The 17,333-nt window shown below is 35.4% G+C and overlaps 1 protein-coding gene across 2 annotated transcripts in view; it reads right to left on the bottom strand.

Moving 5' to 3' along the window:
* The window catches only part of tbxas1 (thromboxane A synthase 1 (platelet)), a 179,973-nt gene extending 162,640 nt beyond the window's left edge, over window positions 1-17,333 (bottom strand). The window contains 2 exon segments of one of the 2 annotated variants that reach the window (NM_205609.3): window positions 13,835-13,966; window positions 17,288-17,333. In NM_205609.3, coding sequence (NP_991172.3) covers window positions 13,835-13,935 — 101 coding nt within the window. In that variant the 5' untranslated portion in view covers window positions 13,936-13,966; window positions 17,288-17,333. 2 annotated transcript variants of the gene reach the window in all.

The following is a 17,333-nucleotide window of genomic DNA, read 5'->3' as shown; positions in this document are numbered from 1 at the left end:
AGCTTCTCAGGGAGGTGCGAGCATTTGATATGATTAACATCTGTGATGGATGAGCTGTCCAACGGCCCTCAATTAAACAATAACTATTCTACGGGCTGGCCAATGACAAAGAAAGTCAAACAGTGTGTGCAAGTGCCTTGCTGCCAAGTCAGCTGTCCACAGCTTGATGCAATCAGCACAGAATGGTCGGCGCTCAGCCTCTACTTTCACATCGGAGGGCAGAGATAGTCAGATTGGGCGGCTGGGAACCCAGAGGGAACAGACAATCTAGCACTGTGGGATTTCACTGCAGTGAGGCTAGAGAGAAAGACTGACTGAAACTAGCATTTAGGGATGCACACAGTAAAAAATGATTCATTGGATTGACAAAATTTTCTTGAGGTAAGTGGTTGCAAACAATTTATATGGGCTGAATTGAAACAAACAAACTAAATTTACTAATGTTCAACTTAATTTGTGTGTTTAAATTCAGCCCATATAAATAGTTTGCAAGCACTTACCTTAAGCGTGTCGCACAACGAATAAAATGCATTTTAGAAATCTAAACATTGATTTCTATCAGGGTACGCACACCGGCGGCACAAGTCAGCAGCTGTACATGGCGTCCAGTTACAACTCAGGACACTTCTTATTTCTGCAACGCCACAGAGCGCCATCTGGTTTCATTTTAAATAACATGCGAATGTGCGCGTCTGGTGTGCTTTACTTCCAACTGTCATATGCACGTCGCAGCATGGCACTGATGCTGCCTTCAGCCTCCTTTCCACTGCACACGACAAACAAGAAACAACAGAAGTCATTCATTTTCAATGGAGAGTAGTCCAGGAGCTGTGTGGAGTTGCGATCATCTCCGTATGCGGAAAATTCGGATCTGAATTAAGCTGTGGATTTGTTTAAATATTTAAATTCCTGCGACTAGACCATATACACCCAGCCGACTGGATGTGATGAATTCCAGTGTTGTCCAAGCAGGTCCGTGCACGCAAGATGAGAAATGCTCTTTTATTTTTTGTTATTTTTTGAATCAGAAAAAGTCTATATTAAAAAAAAAAACATTTGTGTTCAGAAATGAGTAATAAAAAATATTTTTTTTATGTTGTCTCCACATTTTCCCAAAATTTTTTAGCGGTCTATGAGTTTCTATTCATCCATTTAACCATGGTGAACGCACAGAGAATAAAGTCTCTTGCTTTTGCACTCCTTCATTTCGGACATTGCGAAAACAGCTTCCCTCTCATTGTACACGACAAAACTGAAAATTCTGTGCGACTGCCACAAGGGGGCGTATTCCGACAGTCATGTCCAAATGTCGTGTGCAGTGGAAAGGTTATTTTTTTAGTCCAAAAATAACTAAAAAAGCTAGTATTTCTCATCTCGTATGCACAGACCTGCTAGGATAACACTGGAATACTGTACATCACATCCGGTCGGCAGGTCGCATACAGTCAAGTCACAGAAATTCTAGTATTTTAATTAATCCGCAGCTCCAATCAGATCTGAATTTTCTGCATACAGAGATGATCGGAACTCCATGCAGCTCCCTGACTACTCTCCATTGAAAATGAATGACTTCCGGTCTTTCGCTTGCCGTGTGCAGTGGAAAGGCGGCTTGAGCGGCGCATTCGGTGTGTGACCTGCTTTAAACAAATGAGTAAATCAAATGAACCTGGAATAAAATGCTGGGTTCTACACAATCCCCCCCCAGATAGAAATAGTCTGAACATTTATCACAGCAAATTGAATTTCTAACTCAATCGCTCTACTGCCAGTAACCGTCCAAAATTGCATGTATGTTTTTTACACATGTAGTCAAATTTCAAAGTTCAAATTTTAAAAACAATTTTCTATTCCAAGATCGTTTGTACAACTTTTAAGACATTCAACCTAGATCGTTTTTAGACTATGCAGACAACATTTACAGAATACAAATTGGACAGTCAAATCGTGGAAGAGTGACTTTCTGTGTCATTTCTGAAAGCGAAAGTGAATTTCTGAAAGCGTTTGACAATTAAAAGCATTGCAAATGAAAAGACTGGTCTCTTTTGATTCAGAGGGTCATACTCAATCAAATGAATGACAATTTTCCTATGTTAGCCATCTTGAATTATGCTTTCAAATACTGTATTTTCAAGTCTCAATAGGGTACTGATCGCTTCACAGTAACCGTGTGTTCACACCGAAGGTGGCGAGAATGTAAAAGGAGCCAGAATTCATTAATTTTCAATGGGAGCCGACAGTGATAAGCGCCAGATTTAAAATTATTTACGATGTTTTCTTACATGGATTTAAATAAAAAAACTGTTACTGGTGAGTTACTGATGTGAATTAAATCTTCTATATGTTTTATATATTTATATTTTTATGTTATATATGCCACAGCACATGCTACAGCTGGATCTTCCCAAGTTATATGAATTTGATAAAAAGGCGTTTCACACTAGAAAGTTCATTTTTATGCGGGAATGTAAGTGATTTGCTGATATGCTGCAACGGCTCCTTTAAATACAACATCAATGTAGCAAATTTTGACGCTCTCGCCGCTGGAGTTGTGAAAGCAGACAGTGTTGTCGACAGGGCGGCCAAAGCTAACTTGGACGCTCTCGCTGCCTTCAGTGTGAATGCACAGTCAGTGACTGCTACTTCCGGTATAAATTGTGTTAATGCACTAATTGTACTTATTCACTGTAAAACACTCACACACACATACTGTAAAAAAAAATGGGTTCCACACAATCAATTTATGTTGGGATAACATAAAAGAATTAAAATAGCATTCGTTTTTGCAAACTTAAGTAGATTGGACATAAAGCAATTACAGTTTTTCTCAGTGGCTTTGATGCATTTCTCACAACACTATTTACATTTGCACAACAGTTAATGCAGTTCTCAAAACAATTAGTCATTTGTGCACATCATAGTAGCAGTTTCTCATTCCTTCCAACAAATTGCAGATGCTTTTGGACATGCATCAATTGTTTTCATACCGCTCTCTGCTATTTATAACATTATCATTTGCTTATGTCACGTCAGTCAAAATTAACTAAACTTGTAAATGCTGAATAGTCATCCCATATAAAACTAATAGTTCTCATTTCATTACTTGAGTCAAAACATACAAAAATGTTGAACTAGTTGTCAAAATCTGTCAAGCCAATTTTATATAAAAAATTTAAATCTTTATTTTTCTGAAAATGTCTTCTAAATTGAACAATTTCATGAATGATTTATAAACCTGTGTATGTTGTAGGTTCAGTTCCAATATGTCCTGCAATATTGTTTACAGTTGTGCACAGCGCTACCCAAAGAAAGCTTATGCTTGTTGAAAATAAGAGTGTATTAATTCTTTTGCACAATGCTGTGAATAAATTAGAATTGCAACAAGCATCTGCAGTAAAAGTGTGAAACATACATATTCAGTGTCTTGTACTCAAGATACCTCACTAAATGCAGTGATGTCTAACTTTGCTGTAGTTTTCAAATGGCTGTGCTAATAGTATATAGTGCTGTCTTGAGCATTTTCAGGAAGTGTCACCAAAATCTGACTTTTTTGCATTGAAAAAATGTCCAGAGTAAACTATTACAATGAAAACATGACAAAGCCATTTGACTATCTTGTTCATAAACAATGTAGTCAGGACTTTTTATTTTGATGACACTGACACTTTGATTGACATGAATACTTGCTTTTGAGGAATGAACTATCCATTTTGAGCATGTGACGCGCTTTTGCAGGTTATCAGCTAGGTTTTGCAGTTTGTACTAATAGTTTTGAGAAATGCATTAACTGTTGTGCAAAAATGCACTGGTGTTGTGAGAAACGCACCAAAGCGACTGAGAAAAACTGTAAGTTGACCCCACAAAAAATTTGATTGAGCTCATGTTAAATAAATAATTTAAACAAACAGCAAACATAATTTTTGACTGCACTCATAAGACATTGTTGATTGGACGAAGATTCCATTAGTTTAGAAAAGGTTTAAAGAAACATCAAACATGGCATGGTCGGCACGGTGGCTCAGTGGTCAACACTGTCACTTTACAGCAAGAAGGTTGCTGGTTCAAGTCCAAGCTGGGTCAGTTGGCATTTCTGTGTGGAGTTTTCATGTTCTCTCCGTGTTTATGTTGGTTTCCTCTGTGTGCTCCAGTTTCCCCCTCAGTCCAAAAACAAGCGCCATAGGTGAATTAAATAAACTAAATTGTCCAAAGTGTATGTGTCTGAATGAATGTGTATGGCTGTTTCAAAATACTGGGTTGCGGTTGAATAAAACATAAGCTGGAATAGTTCGTGGTTCATTCGGTGACCTCTGAAATAGGTGAAGCAAAATGAATGAATGAATGAATGAATGAATAAAGCAAGACCAACAGTTAAGTACAGAGGTTTTTGTTAAAGGAGTTTGAATGATTATTAATTAATGCATCATTACACAAGCACATGAAGACATTTATCTGCATGAAATTGCATATTAACTACGAAACAACAAGCTTCTTGATTTCAATAGGGAACTCAATAATAAAAAAGTGAGGGATGTTAAATGTGTGACAAGATGATTGACTGGGCTGTTTAAACGGTGACAGATGCATGTAACTAAGCAACTGAACGGACTGTTCAGCAATTATGACATAATATGTCCTAAAATTGCCAACTCTACCATTAGGCAAGGCAAGGCAAGGTACTTTTGCTTCAGAAAAGAGTGCTTATATTTAGGGCATGGTAAGTGAATTGGAATACAGCAACCATCCCTGAGATGGAAGCAATCATGTAGGAAATCTGTTGACTCTAAAACTGATCCCAACCAGAACTATTTGCCTTATAAGTTTAGAACAGAATCTACAATAAAGCACCACTCAGTCAATATTGCCACAGCAAACCTATAACCTACAAGTTTATTTAAATAGCACATTTTATACACAATGGTAATTCAAAGTGCTTTACACAACCATGAATAAAAGAAACAAGAAATCAACAAATTATTAAAAGAATTAAAAATGATTAAAACCGATTGAAATGTGTTAAAACAGGTTATAAAAGAATGAAAAAGTCGGGCGTAGCAGAGTGCTTATTCAGTAAAGGCATAGCTAATGTGATGTGCCTAATGTTGGAGCACATCTGATCATTTCTGGAAGATTATTTCAGCAGCGGGGTAGTGATGGGTCGTTCATGAACGATTCGTTCATTTTGAAAGAATCTTCAATATGACTCGGGAACTATGAGTCCTCTCAGGGAGTGATTCGTTCATCCGCGCGTGCGCACATTTGTGCAGGTAGTATCGTTAATTTCAAGTCTTCACCACATTGGCAGAAGCCAATCATATGCGTTTAGAGCCGGAAAAAGAATTGATCCGCTCACCTCTCAAGTCCTTTATCGGGTCTGAGTTACTTGTTCATCACAGGCCAATCATACGCGTTTAGAGCCGGAAAAAGAATTGAACCGCTCATCTCTCGAGTCCTCGGGTTTGAGTCATTCTGTCACGTGATGAACGAACGATCATGGCTCCTATCGGCAAAGACTGTGCATTGGTTAAGATTATATGTGACTGTCAGTGTAACGTGAATGAACCCCTGACATTTGAAGACATGAAGAGGTGAGCTGAGCAAGGAGACAACATTACCTTTATAGACAAAAGAGCAGGTAAACATTGAATGATTATTTTCTCCTTCTTATAGTATTCTATTTATGACTTATTTGTCCTGTGATCAACCTTTTGGGCTAGCTGTAGCAGTGTTTGGAAGCAATTTGTAACATTTTAATATTATTTTGGCAAATTGAACCAAATGAACGAAATGACTCGAAAAAAGATTCGTTCATCTTGATGAACGAGACTCAAAGATCCAAGTCAGTAAAATGATTCGAACTTCCCATCACTACAGCGGGGGGCGTAAAAGCTGAAGGCAGATTCACCCTGCTTTGACTAAACCCTTGGAATTTCTAATTTATTTGATCCTAATCATCTGAGTGATCTGTAAAAAAATGCTTTTTTAATCCATTTTTTAAAAGTGTATCCTACTTATAAGTGTTTTGATCAAGCTTGCAATAGTGATCACTTCATTCTTGTGAGAATAAAGTCAATAACATTTCAGTTACTAGGCAAAACTTTAGCCAAAGCTAACATCTGAATCTTTTCAACGTGTAAAAAATAAAATACAGATCACAGGGGGTGATTTTTAATTCTGTGTGAATCACAACCCAACATCCATGGCAGCTTGCACAAGTTTAAAATGATTTAATAGCGTCATGCACGAGGATTAAGGGTTTTAATAGGCTCCTGCAATGAATCCAGAAGAGTCTGTTTTATGAAGGGGAGGTAAAGTAAAGCAAAAAAAGCATCCATATGATATTGCGGCAGATGTCACATATATACTGTAAGTGCATGACCTTTCTGAAGCGCTGCCTGTTGTTTATGCAGTCGGTCCAAAGGGTGACAGATGGGTTCGCACTCGACTCTGTCTCTTAAATTTTACGAGAGGATCTATTAGAATATGTCATCGTCTCCAGTCAGCCTTGCCAGTGGAGAGAATCGGTCATGGTCACAAGGCCCCTGTATATCCACAGTGCGTTAGGTGAGGGGGATTAGCAAGTTTTTCAATGAGAGAGGAAAACAAACTTCTCAGGTTTCACAGATGGGGGAATTCACAGTCTTTATGAGAAAGGAGACACTTTTTTTTCTTATGCAATGAAGACAGAGGAACAACAGATAAAGATCAATGGGAATGTATGCATTAATCTTCGTTGAGGGAAGGGAAGGGTAAACTGGGTTACTTTTAGCGGATGTTGTCCTTTAGGCAAGGAGAAATGAGACAAAGATCAAGGAAATGCATCTAATTATATTTCAGCATGTCTGCTATTACATTATATTAAAAGAGATGTATGAAAAAAATATTAATAAATACATTAATAACAAATCTGTATTTTTTTTACTTTCCAAACCTAGGCTGATTAACGCTTAATATTAAATTACATTTTGAGATTTGAAAAAGACAGCATTTACTTGACTTAATAGGTGTTACAAGCACAAGCGATCCAGCAACTGCAGAATGCCGGAGAGCCATAGAGACACACCACACTATTGAACTACAAGTCCTGTCATGCACTTTAGACACACCTGTTCCGGATCACCATTGATTACACACACACACACACACACATAACTAGAGGATTGTCAAGGACTGAGTACGAGGACTATTTACACAGCCCGCACATACATCAGAGCTGAGTCTTGTGAGCTGTTAATATTACGACGCATTTTGTTGTGCACTAATCTTTACTTTGCTTGTTTGTTTTATGTTATTTGTTATTAGCCTGTTGTTAAACACTTTTTTGGATTGGCTTGTTTGAAACTGTTTGTAGCTGTATCGACCTTTGACTGTATGACGCTTCTTGTCAATAAATCTTACATTTGAATCCGCAACTCTGTTTTTAGCGTCCCCTTCCGTGACAAAGGGATATTTTACCCAAAATTAATCGTATTTACTTGTTTCAAATCAGTTTGAGTTTTGTTTTTGTTGATATATACCGAAGAATGTTAAAATCCCATAACTATTGACTTCCATTGTGCGCGTAGTCCTGCGCATAGTCGTGCATTTATACCTCTGTGTGCTGTTTGGGTTGCTCTGCAATAACTCAGATTTTTTTATGTTCCTCTGTGTTGAGTTTCTTTGTGGGTCCTGTTTTTTCTAAATGCTTCCTTAATGTAGCTAAAATTCGTTAATTTAGTGGTGGGAACCAGCGGACGTGCAAAAACTTTAACCATAAGGTAGACACAAAATTAAAGTTTCCAACTGGAGCTCCTTCATGGGACTTGACACTCGCTCCAGTAGGTTTGTGTGGCTCTCGGCCCAGCCCACACTCGTCACCGCTACCAAGCCAACCAATCACAGAGCTTGCGCTACATATTGTTGCCACGTGTGCGAAAGCTGCGCCGGACCATAAGCATCGCTCAACGCAGAAGTATACATCAGCCTTTAGTCTCTATTTCATACAATTCCAGCATATGTTTTACGTAGCGGATGCCCTTTCAGCCACAACCCAATATTGGGAAACATCAATACACACTGCAGACAATTTAGTTTTATTCAGTTTACCCATAGCGTAAGTATGGTAGAGCGTCGGGGATGAAATGAAGAGGGTTGGGGAGTCGTGGAAGAAAGTGAAAGTGAAAGTGAACAGCGGACAGGGGAGGAGGGTGGTTGAGGAGGTAGATCTGTAAAATAAGGTGCCAGATCAGATTTCAGAAGTTCCGGATCCCGCGTGTTCCAGCACAAGTTAAGCCCTGATGCCAACATATGGAGAACAAACAAACTCCACACAGAATTGTCTCCTAGTCTAGCGGGACTCGAACCAGCAACTTTCTTGTTGTGAGGCGACAGTGCTAACCACTGAGCCACCGTGCCAGATGGTTTGGAACAATTATAGTAAATAATGATGGAATTTTCATTTTTGTGGTTGAACCACAAAACCACCTTTAATGAATTGTGAAAAGTAATGAAAATATGAAAAGAATACAGGACAACTAAATATTGTCCAATAAACATAAAAATAGTCAAGTCATATAATTTTTTTATGTCTTCACAAATCTCTCCTATTTGTTTCAAAATATATTTTTACAGTTGAAGTCAGAATTATTAACACAATACTAGTATTCAGCTTAGATATTAATTTAAAGACTTGGAGTTGAAGTCAAAATTATTAGCCTTAAATTATTAAGTCAAAATAAAAATAGTCAAGTCATATAATTTTTTTTATGTCTTCACAAATCTCTCCTATTTGTTTCAAAATATATTTTTACAGTTGAAGTCAGAATTATTAACACAATACTAGTATTCAGCTTAGATATTAATTTAAAGACATGAAGTTGAAGTCAAAATTATTAGCCTTAAATTATTAAGTCAAAATTATTAGCCCTAAATTATTAGTCAAAATTATTTAATTATTTTAAATATTTTTTTTCTTTTTTAAATATTTCACAAATTATGTTTACCAGAGAAAGGAAATTTTCACAGTATGTCTGATAATATTTTTCTTCTGGAGAAAGACTTAATTGTTTTATTTAATCTAGAATAAAAGCATTTTTTAATGTTTTAAAAACAATTTTAAGGTCAAAATTATTAGCCCCTTTAAACTAGATTTTTTCAGATAGTCTACAGAACAAACCTTCATTATACAATAACTTGCCTAATTACCCTAACCTGCCTAGTTAACCCAGTTAACCTAGTTAAGCCTTTAAATGTCACTTAAAATATTGTCTAGTAAAATATTATTTACTGTTATCATGACAAAGATAACATAAATCAGTTACTAGAAATTAGAAATGTGTTGAAAATATCTTCTCTCCCTTAAACAGAAATTAAGAAAAAAATAAACAAAGGGGCTAATAATTCAGGGGGTTAATAATTCTGACTTAACTGTATGTGTGTTCCAATATATATATATATGTTTTTTTATTTATGAATATTAAATATTAAGCTATGATGACAGATTTAATTAATGGCTAAAATATACCCCAAGTAAACCTAATAAACAAAATCATGAACTTTTTAAAACACTCTCTTTAAAGCGGACAGCAAAAACTGTCAAAATGAAGTCTTGTTGGCATCCAGTTTACAGAACAACAGATGGTTAGCTGCTCATGCTGTCAATTCAAATATCCCTTTTTTCTGAAGCGTTTTTAAAAACCTAACAGGTCTATTTGCCAGTAGGTGACGCAGTGGCTGATTCCAGTCCCCTCTCATCATGCGTTTATGCATAATGAGGCAGAAGGGGACAGAGTTCAGAAGAAGTTCAGCTCACTGCTAATCACGCTTTCCGCACTATTCTGGCAAATGCAAACCCTCTGAAGACCGTCACAGTAAAACCCTTACATCTACTGATTCAAGATGGCTTCTTATATAAGCTGTAACCTTTTGCACTGAAGATCAATTCTTTGTCTAAAGGTAAAGGGAGCGAGCTGGAGTAGCTAAAAGTGCTTGGCAAAGAAATGTGTTTTTGCAATTTCTGCCGTATCAATTGCAAGTTTGACGCAAATAAATAATGTTTGCGAGCCGTCTCATTTACACAGGGATGACCTCAGAGGAAAGTCTTGGCTCCTCTACTGATTAAAAAGTGATTTTTTTTTATATTTGTAAAACAGTGTGTCTTTTGTGTTTTAAGTGTAAGTGTTTGACAAGCAGCTTCTCAAGGACACAACAAGGCTTATATTTAACAGTGCATTCAAGTCTAAAATCAGGTTTTAATCCTCTAATATGGCTTATTTGTGCTTTGGGAATGCTCATTGATATCCTGATTTAAAAAAAAAAATACAAATTTGTCAAAGCTACCCTGTGCAGAAAGGTTTCATCCCCTGATATAAATCTCCATTTGCACAGTGACAGAATGAGTGAGCCCTTACATAACCAGCCTCTTTTAGTCCACTGTGAATGACAGTCGTGCCTTCGCCAGCAGACAGGAATTTACTTGTTCTGAAAAAACAGTGTGTGTGTAAGACTACTAAAAGTTAAAAAAACAAGGAAGCATTGGTACCCCATAGGGGGAAAAGAAGCAGTTGGTCTGATTCCCACATATTAAGATATTTCTTTCTTTCTATTTACTTTTTCAAAGTCTTATAGTCCCTGTAAATGAAACAGTATTAGCAGTTTTCTGTATTTTGTGATGGTGGTATTTTTTCCCATTTATTTTTGCTTTTGAATTGCATTATCAAACCTTGATCTTTCTTTCAATAACTTTTAACATTGAAAACTTGTGACTTTTATTAACATTTTTAATAAAGTGCTAGATTGTCTGGTGTTGGTGTTGTATGTTACAGTACAATAATCTTGTAATAAACTACCAGTACATTTTTTTATTTTTATTTTACAGGCTTGTTTCTCTATATATTACTTTTTATACATTCATATTATTTCAAACTACTAAAATGTCAGTAAAAGTCACTTTGTTAAACTGAGTTAAATTTTCGACATCAAAAGCCGACAGAGCAGAGATCAACGTGCCTGAGAGTTTTATTTCAGTATGTTAATGAACTTAAAACTGAAACGGAATATTGAGTAGGGTGTGGGGCTTTCTTTTGCGCTTCATTCTCTAGTAGCAAACTAACGGTAAGAGAGGACTAAATGAATGCAATTTCTATGGAAGCCCTCAGGTTGACATAAACAGAAACACCACCACTCCAAACGTAGAAGAAAATGGTCAGACTTTCATTGAAGATTACCAAAATAAACACATTTTTTGTGAATTTACTTGCAGATTGATCATTCACCTTAAGAATAACAATGTGAGCTAGCAAAATAAACATTGTGCGTTTTTATTTCACGGAAGCTTTAAGAGTTTTTTATTGGCTTCAGAAAAAAACACTGTTGTCCCATAACTTGCCTAATTAACCTAACTTTCTAATCAACTTAGCTAACTTTGTCTTTGAATTAATTTCTAAGCTGAATATTAGAATCTTGCAAAATGACTTGGAAGATATTATGTACCACCATCATTGCAAAGACAAAATAAAGTGGTAATTAAAACTATTATTTTTAGAAATGTGTTGAAAAATATCTTAATTGGCAGAACTTGGCAAATATTAAAAAAATAATTTATAAATTAATAATTTTGACATCAACTATACATACACACACACACACACACATACATACATACACACATACATACACACATATACATACACACACACACATACATACATACATACACACACACACATACATACATACATACATACATACATACATACATACATACATACATATACGCATACACACACACACACACACACACACACACACACACACACACACACACACACACACAAAGAGATTAAGATAGTTTTTTTTAAATTATCATTTTAACTTAATTCCAAACAATTTATTCCAAACAATTAATTTTACCGTTAGCAAGTACAGTTAACAATTGAGTAAGTCCCCTTCCATCTAATATATATATATGTGTGTATGTATGTATGTATATATATATATAGCACCGGAACATTTCAAAGGATAATAAATCATTCATCAACTAAAATCCTTAAAATCGCTAACATTTTAACATTTTTGGATGTATAGATTGCAAGTTTCTGCTAATATAGATTACGAGAGAGAGAGAGAGAGAGAGAGAGAGAGAGAGAGAGAGAGAGAGAGAGAATAATAGAAAGAAACAGAATAATTTCTCAAATACTTGATAAAAACATTTATGGAAGATGCCAGGTCTCTATAATATTTCCCTGATACTGAAATAATTAAAATATTATTCAAAACATTATTTAACCTATAATTGAATTTCCTTGATAACCAAGACAAAATGCCTCCAGTAATTTATCACTAGAAGTATTTCACCTTAAATGAAACTAGCTGTGTGTTGACTTCAAGCAAAATGAACTGAATTTTACTGTAGGACAGTTATCTGGTATGTTACTGTATTTTAAAGTAGCATTGTAAAAATTACTGTATATTCCACAGTAAAGTCATACTGTACTGTAAATACATATACAGCAATATAAATAATGCAAATGCAAATTTTGTAGTTTTTGCTGTATTTGATTTACAGTAAATTATTGGCAATCTGCTGCTAGTAGTTTATTGTAGATTCAACAGGAAATTGTTAACAGAGTGTGTATAGTTACAGTAAATGCATAGTTAGTAGTTAGATTACCGCTCTGCTATGTCCTTTCTGTACAGATGTAAAATAGCTTCTACCTCAAGAATTATGTTCATATTTATGATGATGTTTATTGATGCAGCACTATGGTCCTGCAAGACACACTATTTCATTCCACTGAATTTCCACACGTCTAGTTGAAAGACAATAAAGCTCAACTTGGACTTGAAATTGAAAATAAATAAATATATTAGGCTGGCTAAAGTTCATAAACCTTAATGCTATTCGGCGTCCAGAGGCCTTGTGCTACCATAGATAACATGAGAAAGTCTTTTTATCCGGTGCACTTTCTCTGTTAAAGCTGACAATATAAATGTTTCAGCGGAGAAAGGGTGTGACTAAGCCCTGTAAAAATGGCTGTAATTAAATTCACTGATTCCAACGCTGTAATAAAGTTGTTCTTATAAAGAAAACTAAATATAACCTTAATACAGACCTGCAACTCTAATCAGCGTCTCACAAGCCCGAGTCGCTGCTTTATAAAAGCAGCGCTTTAAATAATCCTTCATTTAAATGCAGAGCACTTTTGTTTTAAGATCACAGTTTTTTTAAGACCAATTCTGTTGTCCTAAAGAATCGTCTAATTTTGTAGTACATTCTGTTGGGCTATACTTTTTAGTAAGTTAATGATGTATTATAAATATTGCACACTTCTAAAAAGAGCATGTTGATGTTCTAAAATCAATTCACAAAGAAAAATGCAACATTTTTTTTTTTTTTTGGAATTCATACTACACAGATATTTACAGAATGCTTTATAGCTATGATCATGTGCTGTCAGGGACACATGGAGCTTCTAAGGTTTTATTAAAGTCATTTACCTTTGTCTTTACTATCGTGTTCCTTAGGCAACAATAAAACATAGTAAGAATTCAGAAGAATATTGAGTGAATATTTAAATACTGTATAGTGAATATTTCCTTCAAACCTAGCCTTGCGCCACTCTAAAATACAACCTGAATGTGGACTGTCTGCATACGAATGGAAAGAAATTGAAAAGATAAGTGCAGAGACACATGTGATTGGAATTTGATCAGGTCATTCCAAAAAAAAAAAACAACAAGTCTGAGCTGTTTGGATCTGACAATAGTGCAAACTTTCCACCACTGGTCACAAGAACAGCCATTGGAGTCTGTAAAAAACAGTGTTTGTGATGAAACCTCAAGATCGAACTGTTTGACTCACCAGTAAAGGAGGCTGAGGGAGAGCAGAAAAAGGCACACGGTCAGTGAGAGTCCACTCGCCTCGACCCCAAACCACTTCAGACCGTCCACTAACAGCTGCATGATGGGATCTGTCAATCTCACCGTTTTCTTCCTGCACATAAAGAGGAGACAACAAACTAAATGCACTTGATGTTCAAAAGGACTGCACTACACAGTGAAAAAATCCTTTAGATGAACAATTTTATCTGATCTTTAAAAACAGACAAGTCAATTAAAATATTCATTCATTCATTTTCTTTTCGGCCCCCGCATATGTTTTATGCAGGTGATGCCTTTCCAGTTGAAACCCATCACTGGGAAACATTCATACTCACTCATTCACACACATACACTACGGACAATTTAGTCTACCCAATTCACCTATAGCGCATGTTTTTGGACTTGTGGAGGAAACCAGAGCACGCGGAGAAAACCTACGCAAACACAAGGAGAACATGCAAACTCCACACAGAAATGCCAACAGGCCCAGCCACGGTTTGAACCATATTGGCAACCTTTTTGCTGTGAGGCGATCGTGCTACCCACTGTGCCACCGTGATACCTCCAATTAACCATAATATCATTAAATTATACGATCATCTGTCATACACTTAATAATGTATTTTTTTTTTTTTTTGCTGCTTGTTCAAATTACTTATTTAGGTTAAATTGTATCAATGCATTTTTTTCTTTTTTTGGCACAACTTAATTGTTTTATGTCCAATCCACTTAATTTTGTAGAAACAGCTATGGTAAATTAATTGATTTGTGTTGAAACAACATGAAGGAATTGTAAAAATGAATGACAACCAAAGGGCCCTCTGATTTCTGTGATGCTGAAAGTTATGGAATACATTATTTGACAAAATTATTATTACATTTTTAACGAATAATCACAATTTTTCCTATCCGTTTTACCTTTTGAGAATTTGAGAAACGTTCTAAAAATTAAAGATGTTAAATTGTATGTGTAATTGTACTAAGTGCTGAAATTTTTTCATTTATTAGATCTGTAACATTTATTTTTAGCTATTGAAACATATGAAAAAAATATAATTAGAAAAATATTAATTTAAAAAATAATAATTATTAGAAATTATAAAAAAATAGAAATAATAATAATAATTAGAAAAATAATAATTAGGAAAAAGGTGACACGATCGCTCGTTGAGTAACACCGTCACTTCACAGCAAGAAAGTTGCTGGTTTGGCCCATTGGCATTTCTAAATAGAGTTTACATGTTCTCCCAGTTTTGGCATGAGTTTTCTTTATTTGCATAAAGTTCTCAACCTTGTCACATCGCTCAACAAGCCTACCTGGTCGCCAGCGCTCACTGTCGTTCACTTAGACAGCGGTCGCCAGAAGTAGCTCGCTATATGTTGAAATAAACAGTCACTTGTCGGTACCACCAACATGCTGGATAAGTTGGTGGTACATTCCACTGTGGTGACCCCTGATAAATAAAGAGACTAAGCTGGAGGAAAATAATTGAATGTATTATTAGAAATAATAATAATAATAATAATAATAATAATAATAATAAACTTTGGCTGGGTCAGTTGGCATTTCTGTGTGGAGTTTGCATGTTCTCCGTGTGTTTGCGTGGGTGCTCCGGTTTCCCCCACAAGTCCAAAGACATGCGCTACAGGTGAATTGGGTAGGATAAATAGTCTGTAGTGTATGTGTGTGAATGAAAGTGTATGGTGTTTCCCAGTGATAGGTTGCAGCTGGAAGGGCATCCGCTGTGTAAAATATATGCTAGATAAGTTGCCGGTTTATTCCACTGTGGCAACCCCAGATTAATAGAGGGACTAAGCTGAAAAGAAAATGAAAAAAAAAAAATTTATAAAAAAAAATAAAAATAATTATAATAATAATAATAATAATAAATGGAATTCAGGATGATTTAAACTAAAATTGATTATGGGGAGAAATGTTTTAATCCCAGCTGTTTATTAAAAAAACAACAATGACAATTGTGAATAAAATGATTTTAGGTACTGCAATGTTTAATTATTATTTAATAATTTTTGATATTTCCAAATTATCATCATACATCATTATATAGAATTTTACTATGAAAAAATATAAGCTCAAAAAATGGACAGCATCCCCAAAGTAAGTGAGTAAAGGTGTATTTATATAGCACCTTTTACAGACAATAAGCCACAAAGTGCTTCACATTAAAAGAAAACTGGAAAACAGGTAAAAGAAAGCATATAATTAAACAAAATATATAAAAACAGGTTAAAAGTCCAAAAAAAGAAACACCAATATAAAACCAGCTAACCATAATGTTAATTAAAAGCTTGACCAAAAATGTGTCTTTAAATGTTTTTTAAAAAGGTCAACAGATCCCAGAGTTCTCAGTGCTAGAGGGAGAATTCCAGAGCCTTGGGGCCACAACACAGAAGGCACGGCCATCTTTAGTCTTAAGACATGTTCTGTGAATGGCTAAAAGGTCTTTGCCAATAGACCTCAGAGACCAGCCACAGGAGTGACCATGTAAAAGATCTTGAATATAAAGGAGGGCTTGAACATGCAGAGCTCTATATGTTATTACCAGAATCGTAAAGTTGTCTACCAGCTAATAACGTTCTGTTAAAGTGAACATAATGTTAGTTAACATGTTTTTTAAAAAAAATACACAATACAAATAATTAAAAAATTACTGGTGTCTAGCATGGCTGACATTATATTATCATCAACTGTCAAACAGATTAAGAGCATATAAGAATATCAAGGTGTGCAAAAGGGCCAATATTATAAATTTCACAGTAATAGACCATGCAGGGAAACATTTAGATATAATAAAACTGACACTACCCATGTGATTTGTATACTTTGCATAAAGCAAAATGAGAAATTAGATAACCATCTCATGCTCACTTGATAAGACAGGAGAAATCAGAGCTATAAAAGTATACATTAAGGACATCGCAGGACTTGAGTTTACTGTACTAGATTTGTTTCAGTATTATTGATACATACATAATATCAAAGATGCAGTTATACAATGGAAAGATTTTTCTGGAAAGTCATTATATAGCTACAAGAAAGAAACAGATTTATCCATTTGACAGCGATTCCTTTCTGCTAACGCTCTGTGTTTATTACGTAATTATTAACGTTCTCTAACAAAATTAAAGTTAAAAGTCGGGATATTTATAATTAAATGTCAACACTGTGTTACTGTTGCACCAGTACAAATACGATGAATAAGTTCAACACTTTCAATGTTATGTCATGTCACCTTTCACCTATTGTTTTGAAATAGCATGCGTACAGCAGTTTAGCCTTGCGGAAGAAGACATCTAATCTAATGGTCTTCTGCTAATATGTGTTAGTCTTGGTATTTCAGAGATGCTGTGTAGTAGTGTTATGAACGTATTAGTTAACCATGATAGTAAATAATAATAACAACGCGCTTACCCCGTGTTTGACAACAACCGCTTGCGATGACACAGAGGCGTTCTGG

This window comes from Danio rerio, chromosome 18 (assembly GCF_052040795.2).
Source record: "Danio rerio strain M-AB ecotype USA chromosome 18, GRCz13ab, whole genome shotgun sequence".
Classification (NCBI taxonomy): Eukaryota; Metazoa; Chordata; class Actinopteri; order Cypriniformes; family Danionidae; genus Danio; species Danio rerio.
Note: the sequence above shows the minus strand (reverse complement) of the source record. Positions and strands in the feature narration are given on the sequence as shown.